The following is a 20953-nucleotide window of genomic DNA, read 5'->3' on the forward strand; positions in this document are numbered from 1 at the left end:
ACAGGTCAAAGGTATGCGCAGATGTGGGCGAAAGCTGCCGAACGGATGCATTTGTGGAACTTGTACAGATGATCCTTCCGATGTGTTGATATCTCAGGTCAACTACAAGCCAAACGATAACGACTGCCACGTAAGACATCTTATATCAAACTATCCTTACATATGACAGCGTATGTCACGTAATAATAATGTGTCACGTACCCGATGTTGGATCTGTAACCGGGCTGTGAGCTCGGAGCTCGTCCTGCTTCCCTCTTCTTGGCTGGCACCTTAACATTCAGACTAAAGCAGAAGCACAACGGTTATTCCTCTTCTGCAGACTTCAAATCTCCAAGAATCGAACATAAATAATGGTTTGTATCCTCGTCAATAAAGTAACCTCTTCTATGCATTGACAGCTGAGAATTTCTTGCTTGACCGAGGGAGAGGAGAGTCACAGCTTTCAGATTTTTTTTTTTTTTTTTTTTTTTTTTGTCATACGGTGTCGTTAATAAATTGGTAGGATATTGATTGCCGATTTCTCCCACTTAGCCTGGTGTTGCCGGACCCAAATTGATTGCATGAATTTATGAGTCTGGCTGCAGTCCTTTTGAGAACTGTTTAGAAACTGTTTGACCACCACATGCATTGAAATTCGACAACCACTGCAACTACATTGAGAAAAACAACAACATTTGAGTTCAACATCGTCACACCGAGCCTGATCGGTCCGCCCTTCAGAGTGGCTGAAAAAAAACCTTGATGCAAACGGACTCTGAAGAAACGCAGTGAAGAAAACTGAAGCTGAGCAACAGTCTGACAACCCCAGGCTACCTCTTAATCTCTTATCCCCCCCCTCCACATGTGGGAAGTTCCCTCGCATTCAAAACCTTGCGAGTGATTCACACCATTAGATTGTGCGAGTCACTGAGGTCTGAGGGCAGTCATGAGATAGTCATTAGCGAGGCGCAAATTATTATGAAACCGCTGGAGAAAAGACGCTGAAACCGGCCAAGAAAAATTGAGTCGCCACCGATGTTCAGGCTTTGACTCTCTTCTCTCAGTTTTGTTTAGCATATAGGACTGAAGTGTTTTAAGCTTTAAAAGGCCATACTGTTTCTAATTTCCCACATAGGTTGTACTGAAAAAAAAAAAAAATCTATAAATTAGTCTTCACAATATATATATATATATATATATAAGAACTCCAAAATAAAACTGAAGACCGATTGTCACGGAGCGGCTCGGAACAGACCAGATGAGCGACTTCCTGCTCTGACAGAGGTCATTACAAGGTCAGCAGTTAGCAGCCTCCTCGTCAACTCAATAAACCAACTTTACTGGCAGCAATAGAACCAAACGGACTCTTTGATAGCGTTGTATTGCCAGTTTCCATGGTGACTGCATTCTTTGACCCGCATTGCCTTTATGTAATGTTGAAAAAGCAGAAAACATGCCGTGATAAACAGGCAGCGAACATCACAGGAGCTGCGTATTGATCGGAGGAAGTTATGAGAATGAGAAACGAGTGTGTACATCACTATAATACACAAGTACGTTTTCAGAAATGACCTCATTAGATTCACTTCTCGGCTGATTACGAACGCGTCACTATTTCTTGATCTCCGAGGCTGCGGCCGGCCACCGGGCTTTCCGCACATCCGGTCTGCGCCACGCGACAAGCATGCGATGTATTTCAGTGCGCCCCTGAAACACACCCGGCATGTCACCTTAGATACAACTTCCGTCAGGTGTCTTTCCCTTTATCTAAATCGGAGACAAAAAAAAAAAATAACAAGCGCGAACTGAAAGGTGCAGCGCATGCTTACATCTAATTAAACGTATGAATGAAATATGTCAACTCGAGATGAAAGCCCGCATATGAACATTTAATCAGCCATTAACAAACATAAGCTGACTGAGTAGAGCTGTTTGTGAAATGAAAAAAATATCAAACAAAGCTGGACGCTGAGGGATTTAATTAAACAAACATGAAGAGGCTGGCAGGGTTTTGGGAGCTGGAGCCCCTCTGGCTGTTCTCGTCACGCAGCCCGCCTGGATTTGACTGACAGAACATACAGCTTTGAAAAAGACCTCCGGTGGCAAAAGGTAAGTTTATCTCCTGTCAATAGGGGCAGTTTGTATGATCCAGCTGCTACAACACTTTTACACTACGTAGTGTGCAGTACTTAGCCAAATGTCCTTGATGAGGGAAAAAGTGGCGTGTTACAGTTGTAATTTCCTACTTTGTGCTGCAGTCTACAGATAAAGTCAATACAGCCTGCAGCGTTTTAGTCATTAAAAACACGAATCCTCCTATTAATTGCGGAACTATTTCACATACTACGTCTGTAGCAGGAGGAGAATGCGTTTCTTGTCCAAATTGAGACTGTGGGGGTGAGACGGGGACGTAGGAATGTTTTTTTTTTTACGACCGGGAGTTTGCAACACGGGTGTTTTATTTTGACAACGTTGTTATTTTAATATATCAGACGGATAAATGTGTGCATGAAACAAGGGTACTAAATGTAAGTGTAACAGCTGAAGGACACATTTAGAGACGGCGCCATAATATTTCATCTACATTTCCCATCCTCTGATGCCTCATTTTCAGATGGCAGTTACAAGTTATGAACTAAATATTAATTAAAAACTGCTTGCCATCTCAGTCAATAAAAGCAGACTAAATAAAACATATGTGGCTTTGACCTTTAGTTATTCAAAACTTGAATATCTACAAATGTTGGAAGCGGAACCTAATTAGAATTAATGTAAGGATTGGAAGAGATGCTTTCAAATGTTCAGGCTGGCGATATGGACAAATTCTAATCCCATTATATTTTTGTGGCAAAGGAAAATGATAAAGCAGCTATAAAAGTCTGGTAAGTTCAAAAAATGACATCGCTTTACTGTAATGCAGCTTTCACAACCAGGAAAATTACATTATATTACAATATCCGAAATCTATTACGATATCTAGTCTCGTTTAATATATAATCAATATATTGCCCTGCCTTGAGCGCATGTAAAAAACAGTACAAATATATTCTGTAGTAACAGTTTACTCTGCTATTTTTGCAGGATTTACACCACTGTCATTGTCTTTGTCTGAATTAAAAAAAAATTAAAAACACATCATACATGTGGAAGTACGGATGAGCACCTGCGGTCGACAGTCTATTGCACCACAGAGAACCGACACTTACAGTCAGCCTCTGAAAGGCTGAACAAGCATTTGTCATGAGCTATAAACCCCAGAATGAAAAGGGTCGCAATCTGTTTGCAGGCTGGACAGTTGCAATCTGCAGCCAACAGGAGAGACCATCGGGCCATTTTGCGAAGCCGGAGGAGAAAAGGACCGGCGGCTGCAAGCACATCGGTCTGCGGAAGATCTACTTCCAATCTGCAAATTCGGTGCGTTCTGTTGAAAACTGCAGGCGCGTTTCATTGTTTTGTGAAGAGCAGACCACTGCGGGAGGAGAGTGGGAGTCAATTCAAAGATATTATTTCTGGGAGATTAGACCAGGAGTGGAGAAAGTGGTTGCAGAGGCTGCTGTATTTTAAGGCGTCCCAAATCTCCAGCTGCCTCGATTTTTATTTCTTCCGCTGGCAGAGGTGGAGGCGCAGGACTTAAACTGAGCACAGAGAGGGGACAACGGAGGGCCAAATAACGAAGGAAGGCGGGAACCCACGGTGGAGCGCTGCGGAGTTTGGTGCCGCGCTGTTTTGTTTGTTGACGGAGCACCGATCTCTTATATTTCTACTGTCTCTGCAGCAAGATGTAAAACAGGAAGTGCGCATGCTTCGCTTCGCCGTCTGTATTCCAGATGGTGGTCGCTTCCCCACGGCCGCCAGCCGAACGAGACCGCGACAGAGAAACTGCTCATGTAAACAATCACAACTACATCTGGCGCTCGTTCAGAACGGACGGCTTCAGTCAGCTGAAAAAGGGGGTAAAACTTGCAGGTCTGCGTTCATGTTTGGATTCAGCCAGCGCCACGCCGTTCATCCCGCGCACGGCACCAAAAATCCACAGTTACCTGCCTCTAATACGCACACGCTGCCGAGAAGTGGAATTGGGATCTGCACTGAGAAAACTCTTTTACAAAAAAAAAAACAACAGAAAGAAAATTTGCTGCATTTGGTAAATGACTGGCTGAACACAAAATACCTTTTTTTTTTTTTTTTTTTTCTTTTTGCACCTGGCGGATGTGGTGGCAGCAGCACTCACGTTATCCTAATGTACCAAGAAGTCCGGCACGGAAATTGGCCTTCTGGAAAGTGGCTGATGGAGAAATAAACTGCCTCTGCAAAAGACTTGAACAAAAGATAAACACACACACACACACACACACACACACACACACACACACACACACACACACACACACTCACTCACTCACACTGTTGAGCCGAGGCTTGTGATTTGCGACCTGATAAAGTGGACACAGTGAGGAGAGCTGGCCAAAAAAATAACAGGCTCTCTTTCTTGCTTGTGCACAGGAACACTTCAGTAAACACGATGGACGAGGAAAACAACTCGGGACAACATAATCCTGCACTGTCCTCCAAAAGGAGCGCACGATAAGACCTGCAGACTGCGTCGAGGTCGGTCGGGGAAACGCATTTCCATCGCTGTGCACCGAAACTTTGATGCCGTACACTGTCGATAAGTAACGGTGGTATTAAAAGCTGCATACGTTTGATAGGAGAGACGAGTGCTTCCTCTGGTTTGTAAATAATACCCTCCTAAACAGTCTATAGGCGAAAGGTACGAGTCCAGCATGAAACAAACATGGTATCCCTCAACTAGGTCTTCAACACTGACAGGAAATACAACAAAATCAGGTTTATCGCCTGAAGCAAACACACCGAACCAGCAACTACACCCATCAGCCCCCACCACCTATCCCTCACCACCAACCACCCAACCCCACCACAACTCACCCTCCTCCCCACCACCTATCCCTCACCACCAGCCACCCAACCCCCACCACAACTCACCCTCCTCCCCACCACCTATCCCTCACCACCAACCACCCAACCCCCACCACAACTCACCCCCCTCCCCACCACCTATCCCTCACCACCAGCCACCCTACCCCCACCCATCCCTTCTGTCCACACGAGGGCAATTGGTCAACACGGATTGGAAAATGGACGTCGGCGGCGGTCAGTTTGCACTCGGTACATCTTTGCATTCGGTGATAGAAAGCCGGCATCAAACAGAATTTAAATCTGTTTGCGTTTGCTGGAATCTGCTTTGAGTGCCAAATGGGCAGAGGATAAGCATGTAGGTTAAGTGCTGCAGCAAAACGAGATCTGACAGCAACTGCAAAAGGCTCAGAGGGAGAATTTTACATAACGACGGTTTGCTACGTTTTTGCGCAGCCGGATGCGGCGCTGGAAGGTTTCGCGTGAGGTCGGTGGTGTTCAAAAGTACGTTGGGAGATCTCCCCTCGGTGAACGCGCAAGCCGCAACCGGCGCGACTGCGATCTCGCTTTAACGCCCTGGCCGGCGTCGCCGAGCCGAGCTCGACGTCTGCTCCCAAAAACACCTAAAGCTGACGTGACGCGGTGAGCCTCCCGGAGCGAGGCGTCTCGCAGCAGTCGACCGGCGCGACAGCGGTGACGCCGGGCCGTCACGGAAAGCTGCTTATGTCACCTTTTGGTGTGCACAAGAAACAGCAAAGCAGCGGCCGGAAACTTGTCTCGCACGAACTGTAGAATTAAAAAAGAAAAAGAAAAGGGGCGTCATTACCGAGGGAAGTAGAGATGAAGCCTACGCTGCCTTGAAAACATCTTTACACAAGAAACTGAGTTGTTTTTTTTGCCCTTAATCACAAAGTAGAGCGGCAATAGAGAAGAACTAGTCGTTCTATGCAATTATCCAGCGTTAGATCATCTTGAAATACGTTTCTGCCCAAAACGAAGGATTTTCCTCCCTTCGCTTTCACGGCGAGTCCGTCAGACAGGAGTCCTCTGACGGCCAGACTGGACTAGAAGGAGTGATTACAGGAAGCGACGGCACCACATTGTTGTTTCAAGACCAACGTAGGTAAGTACGAAGCTCAAGCCAGGAGGGAAATTAGCGTAGCTTAGCATAAAGACAGGATGTAGGGGAAAAATAGCTGGCCGCCACAAAAAAAAAAAAGTCACCAATCTGTCACGTTACATCTTGGTAAATACATTTCTGTTAAAGTGTTCATAAGATGGTAGCGGTATCGGAGGTAGTTGTATTAGTGCATTTCTCATAATTTTGACATCAAGTGGCGAGGTTACAAATTGCAACCACCTGAACGTTACGCAGCTTCCCTTAGAGCGGCGGGTCTGAAACCCCTGCACTATATATATATATAGATATCTCTATCGCAATATATTTATATCTATATCTATTGCAAACCATAGTAAACTGCCCACAGCAGGGCCTACTGTATATTCAGGCTCAGTGACAGATTAAAAAAAAAAAAAGGCTCCATTAAAATAGCATCTTTCTTATGCAGGCGTGCTTGAACAGGCAGCAAAGGATCTCCTCTGAACGGAGTGATTAAATGAAATTAAACCATCTGTTGGTTAAATTTCACGACAGGAATACTAACAGAGTGAAAAACCATCACTGACTTTCATTCTGTCTAAATCCTCTAAGGCAACGTATGAGGTCTAGTTCTTTCTTTTTTTTTTTTTTTTAAAGGTGCTACTAATGAGTGAACAAGTGTTTTTTTTTTTTTTTTTTTTTTTTTTTTTTATAGAAAAGCACATTACAGATTAGCAGATAAACTGAACAGACGCAGAGACTTCCTGAGGCTACGAGCCCACACAGCTCATCAGCCTGCTCTAGTCACCCTGCTCCAGATCTGTCTGCCTTCATTCGAGCTCCTCAGCAGCAGCAGCAGCAGCAAATTGCTCGGGACAACCGATGTTTAATGCTAAATGGTGCGAGAGCCCCGGCGCACCTAAATATGACAATAGTTTCCTTACAAAACCCTGTTTAAAATAAATCTCTTTGTTTCTTGGTCAACGTGAAAGCGAGCAGAGACCAGAAGCCTGCTTCATGGCATGAATAATTTAAATGATTTATTTGGGATTATTGACAAACAATTTGTATTCTGATGCATCTCACTGCCTGCTAGTCGAATTATCTGCTGCATGGTGGATTTTAGTACCTGCTTTACTTTTGGTTCCACTATTTGATGTAATTAAGAGATGAATATGAAGACACATTACTGTGAGTCAAGTACATCATGGGTCTTATTTTCTAGTCAGGCATTTGTTGGGTTAAATCTTAACGTTATTACGGATATGATAAGGTAAAGGCCTTGTACATTTGTTTTTGTTCAGACAATCATTTTAAATAGAAGAACTTGAAGAATCTAAAAAAAAAAAAAAACTTCAAACAAGACAAAACACTAGTTACGAGCGATTTCTACATCGAACATCTTCCAGTTCGGTGCTTTGAGCTCATGTGTATTACAAACGAATAATGTAAAAGGTCACTCAATAAGTACAGTAAACAAGACGTGAATCGATTAAATAGCCCCAACACTGTGTGCACGGTTATGAGGTGCAGCGAGGCCCATAACGGGATAAAACTGAGGATGGAGGGACGAAAGAAGTGCAGCGCAGCCAAACAGAGCCTCAGACAGCAGCTCTCTTCAAACTGTAACCCAGATAAACAAGACTCTGGTCGACAACACCGCCAAGAGACCAAACCAGCTCCACAGAAAGTTCGCCGTGATGGGAGTCAGTGTTTCATATCGAAAAGTCCCAAGTAAAAAAAAAAAAATTAAAAAAAATTTAAAATGTCAGTTTTGTGGAAACTACATTGTGTTGCTCCATCTCATAGAAAGCGTGCCAGTGTGCCCACAGTCAGTGGAGTCACTCCAACACAAGTCTCTCCGGGCACCGTGAACAGAAGCTTGGCTCCGCTGATTGGTGCTTTCTAAATAATTAGAATTAAAATGTCCCACGACAATAAGCGCACCACGAGGTTCTGTTCCGCAACGAAAAATCCACAATTTGTACAGACTGACTCCTTGTTAAATGACGGATTACGTAAATTTAAAATGTGTCTGCCAAGGCCAGCAGGTTTTCTGTTAATGCTACACAACTCATCCCTCATGTTAGAAACGCGGACACGCCTTGTTTGAAAGAGTGGTTCGATGTAAACTCATCACCACACCTCAGTATCACTTCGGTATCGTCCTTAGGTGCCCACATCCATATATTTTAGTGTAGAATTGCTTTTCTTGTGATCAGTGATTTGATTTTTGCAGTTCTTGATAATGTTTTCCTGTTTAGAGCCTTCAGTATTGGCATTCGTATTTCCAATGTCATTTTTTTCTACATCCTGCATGTTGCATTTGTTTGTTTTGCATATTTTAATCCCTACTTGACAATATAGCAAAATAATTACATACATTATATATTTTTTCATTGTTATTCCCTTTTCATGAATGTCCTGCATGCTTATCAACTATTTTATTAATTGCTTTTCCTTATACTTTCCTGGCTTTAACATTTTTGTCCAGGAATTAGATCAAAAATATCTTATTGCCGACCCCAATGTTCATTAATGTGCACCGTCCATGTTAAATAACTCTATGAATAAATTGTTAATTTAATTACCAATTTAAAAAAAAAAAAAAAATTTTAATGCACAAATTGCATTTTGAAATGAAATTGTTCATCTTTGTTGTTTTCCTCACAGGAACTGCAACAGTTGAAGCATTTTATTTTCTTCTCGACACGAGATGTCTCCAACTGTCCCACGACAGCTCTTTACATAACTCTGATGAGGAATTTAAAAAGAGCTCAGAATTTACGTCGCGGTTTGCATTTTTTTAAGTGCCGTTTTATCCCGCTCTCCCTAAGACGACATGCATGTTCTAAAAACATTAGGAACTGCATCTTGGGACTTTATAATCTGATCAGTGCACCATATGCATGTCCCCATCCAGACTGCCGCTCCACTCCGCCTTAAGAGGCTTTTAAAAACTGCCGCTGAACTTTAGGTGGCTTGCACTTTCCTCGCTGCCCTGAATCTCGCTCACGTTTACAAAACCTGATTAAACCCTAAAACGCGGCATGTGTGTGCGAGTGAGTGAGAGAGAGAGTGAGTGAGGGGTTTATCTGTTGGGAGCAGCACCTTACGTCATCCTAAAAGCTGCTCATGTGAAGGTTTGAATGCCCCCCCCTCCACCCCCACCTCCACCATACCACCCACCCACCCAAGACGGTTTGATTGTTTACCTCAAACGGACGTTGTATAACGTATCAAGCAAATGGCCGGTATGAATAAACACATCACCACCAGGCGGGTTGAAGTGCCTTTCAGCAACACGACGGAGCTTTTTCTCGGGGTAAGAGGAACCTAAATGTCTGCTTACGACACTCGCAGCAAACTGCTGGCTTCGCTGGGAGTGAGAACAGAAAGCACTTCTTTTGCCTGAGCGCGCGCCGCGGTCGTGTTAGGAACAGGGGGGGTGGGTGTTGTGGCTCTAACTAATATCACGATATTATAATCATTTTACTTTCAAGTTACATAAAGAAAATCAGCAGTTCTCACAGTCTGGAAGCTATAACTGAGGCGAGGCTGCTTGAAAAAACTATTTGAACAATTAATCAATTATCAAAATGTTTGCAGATAGATTCAGTAAAAGACATTTGCAGAGGAGCAATCGTCTTTTATAACGCCCTACATGTGAAGTGTTACCTGTAGTACTCGTAGTTTAGTGCCTTCACTATCAGATTTACTCAAAAGTGTGAATGTTCACGTAGATTATGAAAGAAGACAATGAAACTAAAAGAAAAAAAATCTGTTAATTACAGTCTTAATTCAATTCTCACAACAGGTAAAGCAACTCAAGTTTAGAATTACCGCACCTTTGAGAAACATTTTAAAAAGCACAATACAGGAACCTGAATTTACACTAAATATATTTTGATGCTACGACAGAGTAGATCTCTGTCATTTCATCGACGCCCTCCTGATGAAGAAAAGGTGAGCCATCACCCCCGCCTCGTCGCCCTCTTTTCCCCGTGGCGGGTCAGTGCGGGTGCCGCTGGTCGAGGTGAGGCATGAGTGACCACAGCATCTGCTCTTTCTGGGCCTCGTTCCATTTCAATCTCCGCTCCACTCCTCAATCTCTGGCCGGTTTTCATAACAATAACTGCAACAGCAAAAATTGCCGTTTCTCCGTCTACTCGTTACGTAGCCACGTCTGTGTTTCCCTCAACTAGACCAAACCATCTGGGCAGATGGGCGAGGGAAGGTGGAGCAGTCGAGGAGATACGGGAAGCGACCCAACACGGAACGAGTTCTGGCTTTAAGCCCTCTGGCTTGAGGAGGGAAAGCAATAAAGGTGGCGCGCAGCTGAGCCAGCAGCTGACAGGAACAGGAACCAATGTTTGGCCAAGGTCAGTAAAAACAGAGCGCGCAAACACACACACACACACACACACACACACACACACACACACGTGGTGAGCGTGCAACAGCAAAACAGGGTCAAAAAAAAAACCCAGGGGAACGCTACCGTGGCGACCCGGTACTCGAGGGGTGCCGGAGATCCAATGGTCAGAGAGCAGAGGGACGACACCCGAGTGTGTCTGTGCGGTAAGTTGAGCACGAGGGCTGGCATCTGAGAGAGCCGTGCAATCAGTGGAGCTGCTATTGTTGGCAGGCATCACACACACACACACACTCACACACACACACAGTTGAGCTGAGGCTTGTGATTTTTTTTTTTTTAAACTTCCCCCAATTAAATTCTCACTACTTATAAATATCTCCCCACATTTGAACAGATTTTAATGTTTTGTTTATGCATAAAATTGAAAAGTAGCCCACATGTCATGATTGCGACCCGAAAAACAATTAGTCAATAAATGAATTAATAGAACATCCAATTTATTCGAGCAGTGAGACGTAATCAGTTTCTAAAACAGTTTTTTTTTGGCCACATTCATTTCAATCTCGCACATGTAGTGAACTCCCACGAGCTGACGCTCAGACGTGCCTCGCACCTCCTTCCTCCGAGGACGTACGTGTGCGACTGTATTCGGGCTCCCCGTTGCCCACTTTCCCAAAGTGTGCACGCGTGTGTGTGTGTGTGTGTGTCGCCGTGTTTGGCTGCCAACCTGAAAAACTGCATGCACAATTACACGCTGCATGGCCACGAGCTTGAAAAATAGCAGTGAAAAATTAATGAGAGGAAAGGGGGGGGGGGAGGGCAATACGAAAGAGAACAGAGAGAGGAAGAAAAACAAAATGAAAGTCTTAGACAGCAGACGGAAAGCCGGAGGGGAGCTTTATTTCGTTTGAAACGGGACCTTTTTTTTTTTTAAAGCTCCTGGGAGTCCACGTGCGACTGCAGACCTCTCACCGGGAAACTAGAACGCTTTAAATATCAGCCTGCGCCTCCAAACAGTCGCTGCTGCTAAAGCAGGCTAATTGGCCGTGTAGGCCTCTGAACTTTACATATTAAATGAACTTTTCGGAGGAGATGCTGTTATTCGGGGCACAATTTACACTCCGGATATTCAAAGCCAATCCCCGATTTTTTTGTTTTTTTTGTTCTCTCGCTGTGGACTCTTTGAATTTTCTTGGCGCTCGTTTCGTCAAAACAACGGTCCATTTTTTTACAATCAACAAGGGCTCGGTGTCCTTTGTCCGCCCTCATTTCTAAATCCATTAAAATCCAAATAAATCTGAAGCCACAAAGGGACACAAGGAACACAGCGAGACACTTCAGAGAGCGTGTAAACATTTTTGATCGCACTCGCGGGTGCCAGAGCTGAATTCATTTTTTAGACATTAAAAAGGCAAACAAAATTCAGGAGAAGGACAAAAAAAGCCTCACCCCCTGTTTTTTAAAGTCCCGGTCATGCCACAGTGAATTAGCACTTGCAGCGTGACAGACATCAGAGGCTGCGGAGAGGAAACCCTGGGCCTGCTGTAACCGAGAGGGGGAAAGTGGTGTCAGCAGTGTGGAGACACTCAAGACAGCCAGATAGCTGTAATTACTTCAGCAGCAGACAAAGATTAATTAAGCAAGAGAGAGAGGAGGATAAATGAGGTTAGCTCGCATTTCAACCAGACTTTAAAAACTTCACACCGTTTCCTGTGGAGACTCTTAAATGCACGTGGTAAAGAAGATGCATTCAAAAAATGAGAGGGGAAAAAAAAAAAAAGAAAGTCGCAGGATTCAATATCGTCCCAGTTTACAATTTGAAAAAAAAAAAAAAAACTAATTAGAGATGTTATTACAAGAATATAAACTCGGAGGGATAATAAGGTTCTTTAAAAGCGCACAAAGCCGGACAAATTTTGCAGATTCGACTCAAATAGCTTAAACCTAATCCCACTTTTAAGGCTTTACGGAGGTATCGGATGTTTTATTTAAACTTTGGAAGGCAACGAGATCACAGCTGATTATCTGAACTTGGTAGAGCGGTCAACACCAGATGAGACCAGCAACAAAAAACCTGGAAGCATTTACATCACCCACTAAAGGACAGTTTATATAGCTTCAACATACCTTCTGGTATTTCATGTTTTTCTTGAAAAGAGGAGCTCAAACGGTACAAAATGCACTTTCTGCATTTGTATTCAAATGTTTTATAATGATATCATCTCAGCTTCTTCATGCACAAATTCACTCACTGACATAACCAGTGAGGTTCTTTAAAAGTTAATTCAACAATTACACCAAAAGAATAACATTACTTGCCTTCTTTTTTTCTTTTTTCTTTTTACTACAACTACAAAAATTATATGAGGTGTAAGGTGTGATAGATATTGTGGTAATAAAACCACAAGAGAGGATGTTGATCATTTGAACACTGAGAAAGACGTGTAGGCCTCCTTTATTTTTATTTTTAAAGACATGTATCATGTAAAATCTGCAGATAAACAGATAATGAATACCTTTTGCGTTAGGTTGATAAACATTTCCTTCAACCTAAAAATTTAACATTCTGTAGATTTACATATATCCTATGTATATGGTTTTCATTTTATATAACTTCTCACATCTGTCGTACTCTGTAGAAGGCAAAATAAAAACAGTTTAACCTCACAGTATTTTCTGCATGACATATCAGGTCATCTCATTTTTAACTTTTATACTGTTCTTTGCCTGAAGTGCAAAAAGACGGGGGGGGGGGGGAAAAATACATTCTCTGAATCCTGTTAAACAAGTTATTAAGCCATACTCTCATGCAAGTAATCTATCCTGACAACACCTACGATATTCTCTCCTTATTCTGGCTGTGAATATCTACTTTCAGGATGGGTGAGAAGGAGGGAGGACGTCTGCAAATACCTCTGATATATTCATAAACTGACAGGATTATCACCAAGAAGGAAAGAACCACTGTAAAGTCAAAACTTTACAGGCAACACAGTCAAGACACAACAACATTGCAGCGTTTGTTTATCTTCTATAAATTACACTCACATTGCAGCACACCGCATAACAGTACCAATACATCCTGAGCAGATATCAATACGTTCTCCAGGGACTTCCACAAGGGAAGGAAATCTGTTGATTGAATTTTAAAGCACCAATCAGGAAAATTACAGTGTTAAAAAAAACAAAAAAAAACAGACATCAGCAGTGTTCAGAAATGTTGAAATGCAGCTTTACTTTTATTCATTTACTGCATTTTTGTGCAAACAACTCTTACTAGACCTGGAATCTATATCACCGTGAATAGGTTTGACAGATAACAGCATGTGAAGGGACTTTCTGTCACATACACTCAAAGTACAGATCCGTTTTAAAACAGTCTGAACAAAGTCAAAGCTTCCCCAAAGATTGTAAATCCTTTTTCAAAAGTGCTGAGAACAGGAAATGGCTCAGTAGTAAGACAACGTTCAGGTAAAAAATGGGTGTAAAAAGTGGTATGTAGAGTTGAAATGGATCGGTATAAAGTTTTTCAAAAAAGCAATTGCACCAAATGCACCAAAAGGGATTTTCATAGCATCAGCAAGTGGAAACTTGAAAGTACAAATAGTTCAGAAATACAAATAGCTTCCCATGCTTTTGGAGAAAAATCTGGATGCAATTTTTAACGTTTAAATTATTTAATCTTGGTATCCATTTTTAATGCTCATCAAAGTGCACCAAAATGTCCATTTTCTGCTGGTGGATTGAGAAGGTATAACTATACGCAGTACCGTACACAAAACCCCGCAGCATTCCCACTCAGACTACGAGGCTGCAGAGCAAAGAAAAAGCTTTGGAAGCGTCGCTGCTGAAGGCGAGCTTCAGACCAGACGGAGATTTACCATCAAACATGGAGAAAGTCAAGAGTTCAGAAGGCACCACAGCACAGACGAGTCAAACGCACCTCGTGACTTCTAAACGGCTCAGCAGACGTGCAGGGTAGCTTATATTGATCACATACAGTGGAGTGGAACGTCTCTCACCTCTCATGCAGTAATGTTCAGCCCTAATAAAATATGGATTAACATTTATTATTCACATTTGATCCGCTGCGAGGATCGCATGTTTTCAGCCTGTTGATCCTCATCTCTTAATTAGCGATGATTGAAAGCGTGCTCGTCGATCCTGATCACATAAATGTCTTCGTTTTTTTTTGTTTTTTTTATAAGATATTTGAATTTATTTATATTCTTTACTTTACTGTGTAAAAGAGGACGATTGAAGCGGGACGCTTGCGTGGTGCGTCGACACTCTCAGCATTTGATTGTCGCCGGAGACGTTTTTTTTTGTATATATAAATGCTTGTAAACTGTCGAGTCAGCGGGGTCATTTGAACTCCAGGTGTGTAATGGTCTACTTCAACCCTAAACACAGTAAAGCACATTGCAGTCAAAATATGTAAACCGTGTATCTGAGAAATACGTCGTCGTTCTGGGATGCAAAAGCTTCCAGTTCAGCCTCGTTGCAAGCGTCCTCTTTCGGTCAGCGCTGTCGTCACGCCACCCTGCGGAGGAGGTAGAGGATGCCGATGTTGTCGATGGTGACGAAGGTGGAGAAGTCGGACGACACGTGGATCTTCTTCAAAGCGCTTCCCGTTGGGTGGAAGGTCTGCAGGGCTTCGCCTCGCTCCACGTCCCACCACTGGATACGAGACAAAGAAAGAGAAACGGTCGCTTTAAACAGACCTGACGCGGTTGTAGGATATCTGGACAGGAGGAAGAATGAAGAAGAGGACATCGTGTACAAATCCAGGGAGCTTACAGAGGGATGTTTCTTTGGAAAATGTGACAGATCATCTCTCAAATAATAATGAATCTGATACTGATCACCAAGAAATAGTTTGACATTTTGGGAGCGAGCTTTTCTCTTCCGGAGGGAGTTGGAGGACGAGATTGATTCCACCCGTCATCCCCTTCACTGCTGCATTACTGATAAAAAAAAAAAAAAAATCAGACGCGTTCGAAACTCTCACTGCTTCTGGACCATCGGACACGCCGGCCTGCGCGACTTGACATACACATTTAAAAACTGAAAACATTTCTCTGCGACGAGTAAATCGTGGCAGAAGTCGTGCAGCGACTGAATCAGACCCTGAAACTACGACAGAATAAGTCTGACAGACTGGCAGCTTTATGATGGTTGCCCAGGAGACCATGCTAAATTTAATGGTATAATATTAACACGCGCACACACACACACACACACACACACACACACGCGCGCCAACACACACCAGAAGCTTTCCTGAGTGATTCTGTTTAATCTCGGTTTAAAGTTGACATTTCCCATTGAAGCATCGTCTCACTGGGATGAAACATCAAAGGCACATCCAGTCAATCAGTCACAGCGTGTGCACGTTCAAACTGGACAATATCAGCAAAGATAATGACACATCAGAACAAGACATTGTACTCCTTCCAGCTAAATAAAAGACGACATGCATCAAATCGTTAGGTTGAAGCTTTCGTAGAGTAGTATGTTTTTCTTTTTTATGAAGCTAGCTGCTCTGTGAGTGTGTGAGTGTGTACGTGTGTGTGTGTGTGTGTGTGTGTGTGTGTGTGTGTGTGTGTGTGTGTGTGTGTGTTCAGGAAAGAAAGCAGGCCAAGTACTCTGTCAGGCGGACAGGCTGACTGCAACAGACGAGGTGGCAGCAACAGATGTCTGGCTTGTAGGACACACACACACACACACACACACACACACACACACACACACACACACACACACACACACACACACACACACACACACACACGCAGTTCATTAATCACGCAAACCCTTCATCAACTTTAAAGGGAAGCTTATTTACATATTTCACAATATTTTAAAGTTTTCCTCTTTTTTTTTCCTCACAGATTGTCATGCTGTACCATCGATATACTGCAGTGTGTGTGTGTGTGTGTGTGTGTGTGTGTGTGTGTGTGTGTGTGTGTGTGTGTGTGTGGGGTACGTACACCAAAAAATGGCCCACTCCATTTGTGTTGCTGCAGGGGGTTGGCGCTACTTCCTCTGTTTGGACTTCCTCCACTGCAACCATCACTCACACGAAGCGTGTTGGTGAAGCGCCGGCAGACAGAACCACGTCAAATGGTACAAGAACTGTCATCTTCAAATTATACACTATTTTATAATCATAATAACACCGTATGTTTTAAATTGTTTTGAGTCGTCCGTTTTGTTTGTTTGTTTGATGTCGTACGTTTTAGTAATGGATTGATTTACGTTGAAAAAATTGTGAATAAGCTAAATAAAAGGGACAAGTGGTGGGATTTTGGACTCTAAAAGACAAAAGAAGAGTCTACTTTGACCGAATGGGGCAAACAGAACTGGGGGATCTAAAAAAAAAAAAAAAAAAAAAAAATCTGTATCTCATGGTCTTCTGGTTGATATGATTTTAAAACTGCATAAATGAAGATTAAAGATGCTTCCACAAATACAGCGTGAATAGTTTTTGCAGCTGACCTGCGGTTGGAGAGTTTGGTGGACTTCACTTTACAGTGCCGTTAACTCCTTTCCTTTCTTTCCCTTTCTAAAAATAACTCTCATTATTGTCACACCATTTGCTTCTTCAGTCCTGCTAATCGACTTGAAGCTCGGATTGATTTTCTCCCTTAATTCAGGTAACTCTCTGCTGGACTCCTGCTGGCAGCCCAACGCCTGGGCACACCAGTGTGAAACAATGACTGAATTAAATAACACGGGTCAGATCCAACAATAAAACCTTTTTCATTTTCTGTTTGAAAACACACAGTCATCAATAATTCACCGTGTGGAGTCACGGTTTCTCTCCTCACGCGCGTTCTTTACGAACCCTCCGACTATCCCCGAGAATAAGGAAAGGAAATTATTTTTACAATGCATGCCATCAAAAAAATACTTGTAAATGAATGCAAGAAAACACGTGCATGCTACGGCTGGCTTTACATAACGCCAAACAGTGTTTACGTATGCAGCATCATGATGAATCTGTGTGATGTTTACTTGAACATTAGAGCTACACTGTGTAATTACATTTTGCCTTGGAGGCTGAATGTGACCTGAGAGTGAACACGGCATGAAGTAGTTCATTCTATATTTACACGTGGTTCATAAATAGAAACACGCAGGCCAAACATGATAAATCGTTGTTTTACATGATATCCGACATCCTTTGTAGATAACGCCTGATGATAAGGCACCAATATGACATGCCAGCGTTGTGATGATTATGATCAGACCACAGACCGTTATGATACAACGCCAGCTGTAACTTTAACCTGACTTCACCACGATGTCGCTCCAACCGCTGATGGTCAAATTAACCGTTTAGTTGTAGTTTTTAGAACTAAAAGCCCGTTTTCATGTCATGTCTGAGCAAAGAACTTTTCAAGGTCAAACAATGACGCCAGCAGTACAGCCTTAGTTTTAAACACTAAATTAGTGCCTGAGAAATCACAACATCAAAAGGTTGTAACACACTCTTTTTGTACAGATGATTCATTAAGGATCAAATCTGGATTGTTTTTTTTCTTTTCTTTTTTGAGGGATTAAGACGAGAAGTGTGACTGGATGGAAAAAGACAGATAAGATAAAGGTGGGATCGGTTCGATCGGTTGGAGAGATGAAACACGAACACACAGCAGACACCGGAGGAGGGAACGAGACGCTTGGTTAAAATGTAATTGCCTCTCAATGGAAGGAAAGATGGCTGCCGGCTGCCAAAGCGCTGACAGCTCAAACAAAGAGGTAATACTCAGATGCCTGCCGCACACACATTCATGTATATATCGAGGAGTAAACAGCCAAACAAACAGGCCGAAACAGACGAGGGAGAGAACAAGTAGAGTCGAAGAACAACAAGACTGAATCCCACAATAAACAACGGCAACAGACGAGTGATGAAACTCTGCGACGAAACAGAGAATGAGACGAGGAAAAACACTCCCGAGCTCCAACTGGTTATAAAAAAAGGATTAGCAGAGAAATGTAATGTATGGAGAACAGAGCCGGTGCAAGATAAATGTTTAAAAGAGTCGACTGGCTTGATGGAGGGAGATGGAGGCAGATGTGGGGACAGAAAGTGTGAAAATGATGTTAGTTTCAGAGCGAGACTGGATTTTACTATGAGGAGAGAAAAAAAAGGCCAGAAAAATACTATGTTGAATCATTTGCACGGGAGGACGGTGACGACACCAGACTGGACGGCATGCATATTTATGAGGTTGTAGGAGAGTGAGGACAGTAAGTTTTTTTTTATTATTCGGGACAGAGAGAAGAAAAAAAAAAAAAAAAGAGAAAGGCTGCACATGGGAGGAAAGTAAACGACAGAAGGTACACAAACAGAGAAGTGTGCACTGAAAAGGAAAACATGCAGATTAAAGACGTAAAGATACTGCAAACAGTGAAATGTTGCACATTTATCATTACAACAACTACATAAAGGATTGTTCTCTCTTATGGGAATACACAGAGTGTGACACAGTGCCTATATCCTCAGAGCAGATGGCTGGTATCAACACCATCACTGTAGGACCACTGATTTATGGGTGAGCTAGTGAAAGTGCATAGATGCTATAGTATGTGAATATATTTGTGCTGCTGGGCATGTGGACTGTGTGCGTTTTGTGTGTGACCATATTGTTTGTTGTTTCTCTCTGCTGCACTTTTATCTCCCTGCTCTCCCCTCACCCCGCCCGGTCGAGGCGGATGGCCACCCACCTCTGAGTCTGGTTCCATCTTCCTGTTAAAAGAAAGTTTTTCCTTCCCACTGAAGCTCACGTAGGAACTGTTGAACCGTCGGTTTGTACCGTAATATGTGACTTTACAAAGTTGGCCCGAGATTACTTATGTTGTGATTTGGTCATTGACTGTATATAAAAGCGGGTGTAGTTTCTAGGTCTGAAAAATGAGGCCACCGAGAGTGCGTTAAGCTGCAATACCACCGAGGCCACTAGACTCCCATTCAACTTCTCTCGTGAAATACGAACTCAAGGCCTCATAACGGCTGTTCACAAACCAATGGGTGACCCATATTTGACCAAATATGATGATGCCTTATCGATAAAGTCACATCTCGTGACACATGTCAAAATCCACTCTGGGGAAGCTGTGTGAGTGCGAGTAACCGAAACAACAGAGGAACACCAGATCTGCTCCAGCAGGGCCTCACCATTAGCTGCGGTGAGGCTAAATAGGTCTGCTTATTCAGGCTACCTGAGGGAGCGTCAGCATCGCTTACATAACAGAAAAACCTGTGCGTTCTTGTCAGGGCCGGAGCCATGCTTATGTGTGAGCGAGCGCACAGTTGGGTCTTTCAGAAGGAAGTAATTTATCTTCCTCTTATATAAATAGCTCCAATGCAGAGTCCGGTGGGGGAAAAGGGACAGTTTCTGAGCTTTGTAAGGAAAAAAAAAAAATCATAAATACTCTTCAGAATGAGTGGAGGGGGATTAAAGAAAGAGGGGACACCAGCTGGAGTAGATTTGAGGAGATTTTTGTAAGGCTACTTCCATTCAATAAATAAAAGTGAGTGTGTGTGTGTGTGTGTGTGTGTGTGTGTGTGTGTGTGTGTGTGTGTGTGTGTGTGTGTGTGTGTGTGTGTGTGTGTGTGTGACCAAGTCAAGAGTCTCGCGAAGCGGGACACGGTGTGACTCTGAATTATTCATCCAAGGTACCGTCCAGTGAAATATTGATGCTCAGAAAATCCTCTAGTCATCTCTCCCTCACACACTTTGTTCTTTCACTTTCTTTCTCACCGGCAGTTCCTCCAGCAACTCTTTGTTCATCACAGATAAGAGCAGGGAGACGGAGAAATGAAAATGAATATGGATTGTGACGAGCAAGAAGACGGAAGCTGAAGAGTATAAGAGATATTATGTCCTTGTATTAAACAGATTTTTGTTTTCCTCTTTTCATCTGTGCTGTCTCATTGTTGTTTCTCTCACACATCTCTATTTTTTGGCAAAAAAAAGATACATAACAAGAATAACAATATAATATATATATATATATATATATATATATATATATATATATATGCATATATATATATATACATACATATATATGTATATATATATGTATGTATATATATAACTGGGAAAGAACATGAAAAAAAAAAAGAGAAATATAAAATATATATATGCGAGAAACACAGATGGAAATAATAAGAGGAAGGAACGTTCAGAGTAGAATATACACTTTCTGTTTAGCCCAAATCAGGGAGAGCTATAAAAAAATAACATTTTAAAACTGGGTGACGATAAAGAAAAGCTTCTCCGAGTAGCGAGTGTGATTTCGGTTCAAATGCAATCTGCACCGCTGTGGTACGAAAATCGCATGATGTCATTGAAAGCAAAAACAATGCAACAGAAAAAAACATCTCACTGATTACTGGTGCATTTTTCTCATTACTGTTATTAAAAAGGGCTGCTCATTGCGTCTTTTACTTTTAAAACATGCAGGTGTTTAATAGATTATCGTCCATTTTTCCCACCAATACTTGAAAGAAAAGTTGAAATCCACTTATTCTCTTTCCTGCTGAG

At 42.6% G+C, this 20953-nt stretch overlaps 1 protein-coding gene and 1 long non-coding RNA gene across 5 annotated transcripts in view; one reads left to right on the top strand and one right to left on the bottom strand.

The window, feature by feature from the left end:
• Positions 1-10081: 10081 nt before the first annotated feature.
• LOC138207566 (uncharacterized) lies at positions 10082-20294 on the top strand. 2 transcript variants are annotated; one of them, XR_011179031.1, is made up of 4 exons: positions 10082-10395; positions 16421-16520; positions 17954-18155; positions 20171-20294. It is a non-coding gene; the product is annotated as an uncharacterized lncRNA (long non-coding RNA). The 2 variants fall into 2 exon arrangements; XR_011179032.1 differs by lacking the exon at positions 10082-10395 and adding an exon at positions 10506-10594.
• apaf1 (apoptotic peptidase activating factor 1) overlaps positions 12835-20953 on the bottom strand; it is a 42962-nt gene continuing 34843 nt past the window's right edge. For 2 of the 3 annotated variants that reach the window (XM_069164877.1, XM_069164879.1), the window contains one exon: positions 12835-15071. In XM_069164877.1, the coding sequence (XP_069020978.1) occupies positions 14925-15071 (147 nt within the window). In that variant the 3' untranslated portion in view covers positions 12835-14924. Of the gene's footprint in view, positions 15072-16277; positions 16458-20953 lie in introns of those variants that run through there. The other variant, XM_069164878.1, reaches the window with a different exon arrangement.

This window comes from Embiotoca jacksoni, unplaced genomic scaffold (assembly GCF_022577435.1).
Source record: "Embiotoca jacksoni isolate LCO1_2020_lvr unplaced genomic scaffold, fEmbJac1.0.p SCAF_32, whole genome shotgun sequence".
NCBI classification, from domain to species: domain Eukaryota; kingdom Metazoa; phylum Chordata; class Actinopteri; family Embiotocidae; genus Embiotoca; species Embiotoca jacksoni.